Source organism: Rhopalosiphum padi, chromosome 1 (genome assembly GCF_020882245.1).
Source record: "Rhopalosiphum padi isolate XX-2018 chromosome 1, ASM2088224v1, whole genome shotgun sequence".
In the NCBI taxonomy this organism is placed as follows: Eukaryota; Metazoa; Arthropoda; class Insecta; order Hemiptera; family Aphididae; genus Rhopalosiphum; species Rhopalosiphum padi.
Window position 1 is genome coordinate 1,482,607 of NC_083597.1, and position 10,383 is coordinate 1,492,989.

The window sequence follows — 10,383 nt, forward strand, 5'->3', positions numbered from 1 at the left end:
ATATATATATATATATTAGATATTATACTTACACAATTTTTCTTTATGACATTTGGAGCTCAAATTTTGACGAAATTACACATTTATTTAAACGATGAATATCAGTGTTCATTAATTCATTATCATTTGGTTATAATTTAAAACATTATTCTCGGTGCTATAGAACTTTTATAGGTATGGTATACATTATGAATTTCACTTCATGTAAAGACATTAAAACATTTAGATTTATTTTATGATATAATAAATTATCTATTTACATTAACCTATTCAAACTAGTTGTTTTAATTGATAAGGTGGTATTTAAACAAAAGAAAATAATAATATAATAAATCCAATAATGATTTTTGGCATTACTTGAATAAATTTACCGTAATACTACTAAAAATAAATTACAACTTTAATAGTAATATCAAGAAATGTAATTAGAAATATAAGCTGACAGATTGTCTCCGCACAGAATTGTTTTTCCTCTACAAATATTGAAATAAATAACGGTGTATTGGTGTATTATTGAATATAATTTTATTAAATTCACTATTACAGTTATCCATTCGACATCTACCGTACAGCAGGCGAGTCGGTCGTGTCCCGTTTCAATAATTTTAAATAGTTCAAAAAAACTTTATATTTTATGAGTATTTTTTTTTATACAATTATCAATTTTTTTATTTATGAGGTATGACTAAAAGGTAGGTACTTAATAATGACGTATTGCGTATGCAATTGTACATTTATAAATAACACATAATTATATTAATGTGTTATTTATAATTAGTATGTAATTTGTAACTTACAACTTAACAAGTTATATTAAATTACTCAAAAATCAAATACGGTGAAATGGGAACTGCCCCAATAACAGGTGGTGCCCATTTATCCACCTTTGTATTGTATTAAACTTTAATTTGATAATTTTATTATACCTAAGCCCTTAATACAATAGATAATTTAAAAGTAAAAAAATTAAAGGATAGGTAACTCAATTTACCCAGTAATAGGAGGTAGGGGTGGCTTAAAACTATCAAAAGACCGCCATATAAAGACGAATGAAAAATTATTGTATTTTTCTTCATGAATATTTGTCCAAAATGTCCATATAAGAGTAGGTACCTACGTATCATTCAGACTGGTGTAGATCTAGAAATCTAAAGTGGGGGGGAGGGGTACATTTTTTCCAAAAAAATATAATTATAATTTATTTTATTACATATTAGATAATGTATAACATAGATTAGATTTGATAAAAATATCTATTAACAATTTAATTTATATTTTTCATTTATTAATTTTATGATTTAGCTATATTGTTCCACTTATTTTTGTTCATATTTTTTAGAAATAGATTTTAAGCGCAGTAAGAAAAATTGTTTGGTTGTTTAACCCGGTAAGATGAATTAATTCAATTGCCTACCAGCTATCAGTATTGTTTCCGAATGTTAAATAACTGGTTTGTCTGATTTGAGATTGAGATTAAGAATTTAAAAAAATTTAACTTAAATTTATAAGAGCGCCACTGCATGTAGGTAGGCAGGCACTAATATGTATGTTTTGTGGATAATTTTTTAGAACGCTCGTATGTTTGTATCAACAGTCGATTATTATAAATTACAAAATATGATAATATTGTTCAATTTTTTAATTTCAACAAAAGTATTGTCGCAATGAACAACAAAAATATTGAATTAATTATTACAATGGCAGTGATTATGTATATTTTCCATGCATATACTTATGTACACAACTGCGTTGTTAAATTTATAAATCAAATACCAAATAGTTAACCTATTTATATACCTATTACTAATAATGGCGTAAAAATTGAATTCATAACTTTAATGTTTAAATGGTATTAATTCACTACCTATAATAAAATGAGTTGTTTAGTGGTTAATATATTTATTGTTCTATTATATCTAAGCATTTTGGTCAATGCCACTACAGCGGCTGGTAAATATATAAGTGCCTATTAAACTTAAACCTATATTTATTATTTTTTTTATAATCTTTTATAGTACCTACATATACCAATTTTTGGGTACATTTCTATTCCAGACTGAATAGCATGTTTTATAATTCCTTGAATTAACACATGTTCCTCCTTGTAAAAATTTTTTTTAAATTATCAAAATTTTCATTTTCAACAGTTAAATTTTTTTAATTTCACACTTCATTACGAAAATTTAATAATCGCTTTCAAGATTTTAAACGATGTTCATAACATTTTCAATTATTCGACAATTCGACAATCCGTTTAGGATATTGTATATGTTGATGATGTTCTTGTTGAGCTTTAAACAAAAATAATAGATTTGCAATCTCAAGATTTTCTTAAAAACGTAGGTATTGAAACAATCGTCTTTACTTTATTTTGCTGAACTTACTCTATCATTTTCAAAAATTAAAAATATAGTTGTAATATACTAAAATACTAATATATGTATTATATATATATTATGAATCTACATATGTGTGCAAACAGAAATTTCTCATATGAAAAATATTAAAAACCTACCACAGTAATACTACTAATACTTGATTAATTATTGTTATTTTATTTGTAGAAATTGGTGCTTCATCATGTAGATATTTAGGTGACATTGATCCCCAAAATTTTCGCTGTCATAAAGATGCAGTGAAGTTAAAAAAAATACCATTAGAGTGCACAGCTTTAGTTTTTGATGGAGTAACATGTAATGACGAATTTGTAATTTATCCTTCCTACGATAAAACGGATATAGGTAATAACTAATAAGCTATTAAAAAAATATTCAGTTAAATATAGATATAATATTATAATATTGTAATTTTGATAAAAATAGCGTAAGTATTCAAAGTAAAAACTCAGATAGTTTTAAATTGTTAAATTTTTAGTTTTATGTTTTATATTAATTTAGTCGTAGATTAAATACACTATACACACATAATCTATGATTTAGTATATTTATAAGATTTAAGATAATATAATGAATAACTATTTCAACTAAATTATTGATAGCATTCTATCATGATAGTGAGTTGTGACCAAAGACCGTATCAGTGTTGTATATCCGATTGACGTAATAAAGTCATCATAGTCGTAATTGTTTACAAATTCAAAAATTATAACTTATAAGAGAACAATCAAAAATAAAAAGTGAACAAGTGCCTAGAATATTATAATTTATTAAAATACTTAAATGGATGTTTTGATAAATCGGGATCACCGTAGACTGCTGTGAATAATTTTTCAAATAATATTACCTATAAATATAGCTGAAAATTATTAATCTATAAGTTTATATACATGTATGTGGTAGTACATATTTATTTCATAACGAATAGCAATTATTAGATATATATATATCATAGTAACGAAAAATTTCTACTCTTTAAGAGTATTTTTTTTTTAATGCCAACAAAAAAATCATTAATTTGTTGGTTAAACATTCAATTTTTTTGAATTTTGAACTTAAAATGTCTATAAATTTTTTATTTTTTTTTCTTGTCAAGATTTTATGTTTTTTACAAAAAACTTACTAGGAATATTGTTTTACCTTGTGCCCATTTGTGTAAAAGTTTTTAAATTTTAGTAATGACGATTTATGTGGGGTAATTAAAAATAGGTTGATGAACTAAATATATAGATTATCGTTTTTTAATACTTATAATGATTTAAAAAAATATATTATCATCAAATTTATTTTGATCATAGTAGGTATCTCATCTATAATCTATTTGTCAATATAATATATTATTCTGTATATGTGTGTAACTAATATCAAAAAATTATAATTTATAGCAGATAATTAATGTATTTAATGTATACCAATATTATTATGATTTATATTACAGACCTCATAAAACAACTTGTAGAATTTAGCCCTAATATGTATTTATTTTATGGTCATGATGGCTTACAATCTTGGTTTGAGGCGGTTGATCCTAGAAAAACTAAAGTTGAGGCTCAAAAAGTGAAAATATTTGTAGCCGAATATCCTGTTGCGGGATTGATTCTGAAAGGAATATATTATAATTATAATATTGTAAGTATTAAATTTATTACAACGAATAATTGTATTTACCAACTAAATATACATTGAAAAAAATTAGTTTTCATCCTGTTACGAAGACTTTTTGAGTTATATGGACTTTATTATTATTATTATATTTTTTGTTATTTTACAACGACCTGTGGTTTTTTTTTAAATATTTTTATAATGGAAATTATTTTCAATAAATAATTTTTTAATTTTTCATTAGTAAATGTACAATTTGTAAACTTTAAAATACTTTGGGCTCATTTTTGTGCTATCTATAGTCTATTTTAAATGTTTGACTTTTAATTTTTTTTTATTTATTTATTATGATTTTTGAATTTCTATAACAACTTAGGTAGGAAACCTTTTCATATCATTTCATTATATTCGTAATTTCAGTTATAAATATCTTAAAATAAAATTAGAATATCATAATTATTATATATATATTACACGGCTATGCTTTAAATAGTTTGATTATAATAAAAAACTATTTATATATGAATCGATTATTTAACACAAACAGAGAAAATATATAGTAAAAGTTTAGAATAAAGGTACAGATTATACAACATAATCCTTACATTTCCAGAACATACATAAGAAATGAGGGATTCATGTTGGCTTGAGACAATAACCGCCTAATAGGTTGATTGTGCGTGTAGTTAGTGGTAGAATGTGGAATTAAAAAGGGAAAGGTTGTTTTAGAAATGCGTTAAGAAACCTTTAAACAAAAATCCTCTTTATTATTTTAGATCTTACATATATGAAGTTTATACTCGTTAAACTTTTACACTCAGCCATTATTGTTAAATCAGACACAGGGGTTCATGAGGCTCGCATGGTGTTTGCAACTAATGACTGGCAAACCGAAAAAATCGTCGCTATACTATTCAGTATTATTTAAACGAAAAATAATGATTTAAATTATTTAGTTAATTCATAACTATTATCCAAGAGGATTTGAAACTAAAAGTTTCTACTAAATCTTAACTAAACTAAATCTTTACACAGTTAACGAGTTTTGTCCCGACGAAATTTCTCGTACAGGAGTTGTATCCTAAATTCCTAATGATAAAAATGGGGTATACAAATTATGTCCCAACTGTTTTATGCAGTCTTACACGAGTTGTATGCTGATAAATTCAAATCAATATTTTACACAAGAATACAATTTATAAAAACCGTATCATTTAAATTTAAAATGTTTGTAAATTTCTCAATTTGAATTATAAAAATTGTTTTATTTACATTTTTGCCTAATATGTAATATTATTAAAATTATTTTTGTAGTTATTTTTAATTTTAATTTATATTAGTTAGACCAAATTTGTGTTTAATCCGATAAAACCTAGGGACACAATTCAGTATTTGGGACACAACTATAGTTTGCACCTATTATATTATATTATAGGTACCTAATGATATTTTTAAAACATTTAGATTAATTGCCTCTTTATATCACAAATTAATTTTATATGGTATTGAATTAAAAGTTGAAAATAATAATTAATTATATAAACAATGCTCAAATTGGGAAAAATTATTAAGTAGAGAGGATCTCAAGCCAACGATTTTAAAACTGCGTTCCAAGTGCACAATTACTTAACACAGCCCATGGAGGCTTTTCTCCACCTTTCTCCTCGCCATTACACCAACCATACTTATATTTTGAATACCACTTTTAAGATACACAGATATTTAAATTCCGAATACAATATATTATATTTTGACAGTTATACCCGTAGATATGTTAAGTAGAAAATAAAAAAGATGGACAAGTGAGTATCGCTCTGCTATATAGTAGAGATGGAAATGAGTAAAAACTGGGTTTTTCTTGACGCTTTTGAAAACTAATGAATATTTTTTACTTTTGATCCCCAAAATACCAACTAGATTCAATTTCCTTTTCAAAGAGGGGCTGAAATCAAAAATTAAAGCATTATTACTACTCCAAAACGTGATGACAGACACAAAAAAAAAAAAATAAATACACATTATTGTAAAATCAATACATTTATTACTCCGTTCAGAATCTAAAAACAATAATAATCAACATACATAATTTATTCAATATAATACTAAATACATAACAACATTAATGACTATTGTTTTTGATATAACGAATCGTAAAATTCGTTAGGTATATAATTGGCGTAAATTGAAATACACATTTTAAAAACAATTTTTGGACATAAGTCTGTGCCGTCCCCCGTTCCAGTGAAAAATATAGTTGGGATACAAAAAAAATAATACATATATATATATATTAATAAAGGAGCTTCGTCCCCAGCGCACTCCCCTATTAGAGCGCTGGATATAAATATATCGGGAGTAGTAAACTGAGTCCCAAATAATTCAGTGGATATTGGTACTAGGTAAATTGAGTCCAAAAACTTTATAAAGTTATAACGTTATAACGTGCTAGGTAAACTGAGTCCCGGGAAATAATATTTTTCGAAAGAATAATTTATAAATAACGACAATGTACCTACTTAAAAATAAAAAGTCTCTTCAATGAGTACTGTATAGTGAATCTAGTTACCAATTAGTGATTATCGATTACCGATTTGCTTACCTAAATACATTCATATATATATATATATATATATATAAATACGCAGCAAAGAGGTAGGTAATTAAAATGAAAAAAATAACAATAGAAAACAATTTTTTTGAGACAAGAAATGATGTTGAAATATGAAAATAAAAATATTTCAAGATTTGAATTCGTTAAGAATATCTGAATATATCAAATACATTTTTACCATGTACATAAACAACAATAAATAGTAATAAATAAAAAAAAAAATTTGACTTGAATTTGTATATTATATATTTAATTAGTTGTGATTTTTATGTACAACGTAGTGAATTATATAAAATATTAAAAACAAAAAAAGCACATTTTTAACCACGCCAGTCATATTCATAATGAATTGTGATTTTTATATACAACGTTGTGTATTATATTAGATATTAAAAGCAAAAAAGCACATTTTTAACCACGCCAGTTATGTTAACAATAGATAGTACCAAGCCTGTAAAAGTGAGAAGGAAAATGTGCTGTTTTGGAAACTAAACAAATTATAACCAGGGAAGTTTATAAGGGAGTTTACTTTATACCTTTTCAAATCCGGGACTCAGTTTACCACAAAAACGGTATTTCGGACTCAATTTACCTAGCCCCAAATATATAGATATTAGATACCTATATTAAAATAAAATAATAAAATATTAATAATTTATTAAATGGAATGTTTGCGGTAAAAGCTTAAAATTAGATTTTGGTCTAAAACATTTAGTTGAAACCTTATCAGATGAAAATTACAAAAATAAATAGCAATTTTATAATATTTACTGTTAATAACTACATATTAATTGTCATAAATTATTATTTATATATTAGAAGAAATTAAATAAGTCCCAAGTTCACTGAAAATTAGATTAGTTTTTCATACTATTTATTAGAAGATAAAATGCAATTCAATAAAAATACTATTAACATATTGATTGAATGAATTCGTAAAAATATTTCTAACATAGTTACTCCATACTTTATAGTCACTTATAGGTATTACTTAATAATAGTTAAATTCATCAACAATTATTATAAATTTTAATATGTATTAAATATACTAATATACAGTTTCTTAACACACATGAAGAATTTTTTAAACACTATAAATTACAACAATTACAATTTAGCAACTTAGGATTTGGACGAATATTAAAAATAAAAGACGAAAATGGAAAAATACATTTTGTATTTTATGTATCTTATTGATTTTCTTATATTCAATAATTATATCTTTTCTATGGTGTGTATGAGTTTTCATTACTAATAATTAAGTGTATGTCACAAATTAAATTACAAATGAGTAGATATTACATTCATAATTAGACTAGTGCAAACAAAGTATCATACTTTCCTCTTTTAATTTTTCGATCATATAAATCAATATATGTGTGTATATTATATATTAATCTTAACTACTTAAACTACTAATCTATTAATTTATACTGATATCAAATATAAATACCTAATGGCTAATACATATAATAGTACATCCACATTTGTATAATGATAGTTAAAATTATATGATTATTTGATAATTATTTTATTGTATCCGTAGCATCCAGATTATCATGTTCCTAATGATTTTTACTTAAAATTAAAAACTTATGTTGAAACAATGAAAATTGAAATTCCCAATTTGAAAATTGGGTTGTATCTGGAAGCACTAAGTATGATGTTTTTTAGTAAAAATCCAAAATCTCCAGATTGTAAGTTGATTAATTAACACTAAAATAGCAATAAACATTTAATTAAAAATTCTAATGAGTATAAGTGAGACAATATTTATTACTATATCAGTGACAAATGTAGTAGTTATGAATTATAAATTATTACTTTAAAATCTATATTTTACATCAATAGTCAAAAATAAATATATGTATCATATCTTATTTCTTTTGTTAAAGGGTTTGATTTTACTGTATTAAACGATGTTATGGATTACTTTATAATTGGATTTGATAGATTTAATGAATGCACTTTTTATTTATTAAATGGTGGAGTTGTACCTTTGAATTCAACAGATCCAAGTATTAACACCTTAGTAAGGCGTGTATTAAACCTTGAGTCAAAATTAAGATTAAAAATATTATTATTACAGACTAAATTTAAAGCTGCTTTTGATGGATCAAGCATTGCAAAGGATAAAGTTTATTTCGAATTTTCAATAAATCCTTCAGTAACAAAAAAATTTGAAAAATATTTTATACCATGTGAAGTATCATATAATGAGGTATAAAAATATATTTTTAATTTAATATATCTAAAAGTTAGAGTAATTATGCACATCACATAGTCTATATCAGTGTATTTCTAATTTCGATATTATTTCTTTATACACGTAGTTGAGTATAAGTATTTTTACAAAAAAATATTCAGTTGTATTAAATTAAGGTAAAAAACTGAATAAATTCTGTTAAAATAATAAAAAATTAACTTTTTCTCTAAACATTGATCTACAATCATGTAAACGTATTAAAGTTGTATTTTTAGAATAAGGGGTTGCTTTAATTTAAGTCCAGTTTATACGTAAATAGTGGGCCAAATAGATATATTTTGTTTATTAGTAATTTTAGGTCAAAATATATTTATTCGTGTATAAATTGTATCTATAAATGTTTATTTTCGCTACAATTATTTAACATAAATCCCTAGTGTATATAGGAGTGCCGATTATGAATTTATACCGTTATTAATATTTGCTCTAGGAGTCGCATATATACCCATAGTTACGATAATTTATAAACATTTCTTTTAATTTCTTTTATTATTTTATATTGATACAAATAACCGATTCAATTGTTTTCTGATTAATAATTCGATTTTAAACATACCTAATTCTTTCTTTTTTTCAATGTTAAAATATTAGTTGTACATTTCTACGGTTTTAATTTATTGTAATCTAATTAAGCTACTCTTATCAACAGCAACTGTATATATCAATAAACATTATTCGATTTTCGTAAGCCGAAACTAAAATGATTTATTTATGAAATCCATTTTCTACGATTTAGGGATAATATATCTCAATAGTCCTTCTATGAACTAAATAATCATTTTAAGACTTCGGATGGATTCTTATAATTAAATCTACCTATTATTTGAATTTTAAGATATCATATTAAAAACGTTTTGTATAAATGTTAACAGTATTGTGAAAATCAAGGTGAATATAAAGACTGCATGTGTGTCGATAATCAGGATACATTCTTCGAAAAAGTAATATTTTCTTATGTATAATAGGTACTTAATAAATATTATTTACATTTTATTTTCAATTTATAGGGTAAATTTACTAAAGAAAATTCAAAGGGATTCATAGCAAAGTTTATAGATTTAGTTGATCGCGATCTAAAATGTGAATGTAATGATGATAAGTATATAACGTTTACTATGATGTTAAATGGTTATAATGATCAGGAAAAGGTAACCTGTGCTAAATTAAGTGGCAGCTGAGTGGTAGCTGAGTAATTAAATTATTTATTATTGTCTAATACTACAATAGCTGATATATTAATTTTTAATAAATTATTTATATGAATTAATACCTAACTATTGTAATGTACTAATTAAAACATAAGCATTTAAGTATTTGATTATTAAAATTATTATATTATGTATAATATATTTTCTAACAGTAGCTTGTGTACTTAGAGTATAGGCTTAATATAGTAATGGACAATTAAATTTGTAGAAAATATGAATTAACTCATACACATAATAGATAAAATGTACCAAGTACAGTTGCCGGGTATAATCCAAATTATAGTTTATAATAACAAATAG

The 10,383-nt window shown here is 24.1% G+C and overlaps 1 protein-coding gene across 1 annotated transcript; it reads left to right on the forward strand.

Moving 5' to 3' along the window:
• The first annotated feature begins 821 nt into the window (after positions 1–821).
• Positions 822–10,149, forward strand: LOC132918613 (uncharacterized). Its single transcript, XM_060979960.1, has 8 exons — positions 822–1,950; positions 2,565–2,741; positions 3,835–4,073; positions 4,820–4,883; positions 8,505–8,641; positions 8,699–8,830; positions 9,748–9,816; positions 9,883–10,149. Exons 1-8 carry the CDS (start codon positions 1,875–1,877, stop codon positions 10,051–10,053), a joined length of 1,065 nt encoding a protein of 354 aa, XP_060835943.1. The 5' UTR covers positions 822–1,874; the 3' UTR covers positions 10,054–10,149.
• The last annotated feature ends 234 nt before the right edge of the window (positions 10,150–10,383 follow it).

Bases quoted from the DNA above. Each gene is read 5' to 3' on its own strand.
- LOC132918613 (XM_060979960.1), top strand. From the start codon at position 1,875: ATGAGTTGTTTAGTGGTTAATATATTTATTGTTCTATTATATCTAAGC. The intron at 8,831-9,747 runs GTATAAAAATAT...AAATGTTAACAG, and splicing joins GTGAAGTATCATATAATGAG to TATTGTGAAAATCAAGGTGA. The intron at 9,817-9,882 runs GTAATATTTTCT...TTCAATTTATAG, and splicing joins AGGATACATTCTTCGAAAAA to GGTAAATTTACTAAAGAAAA.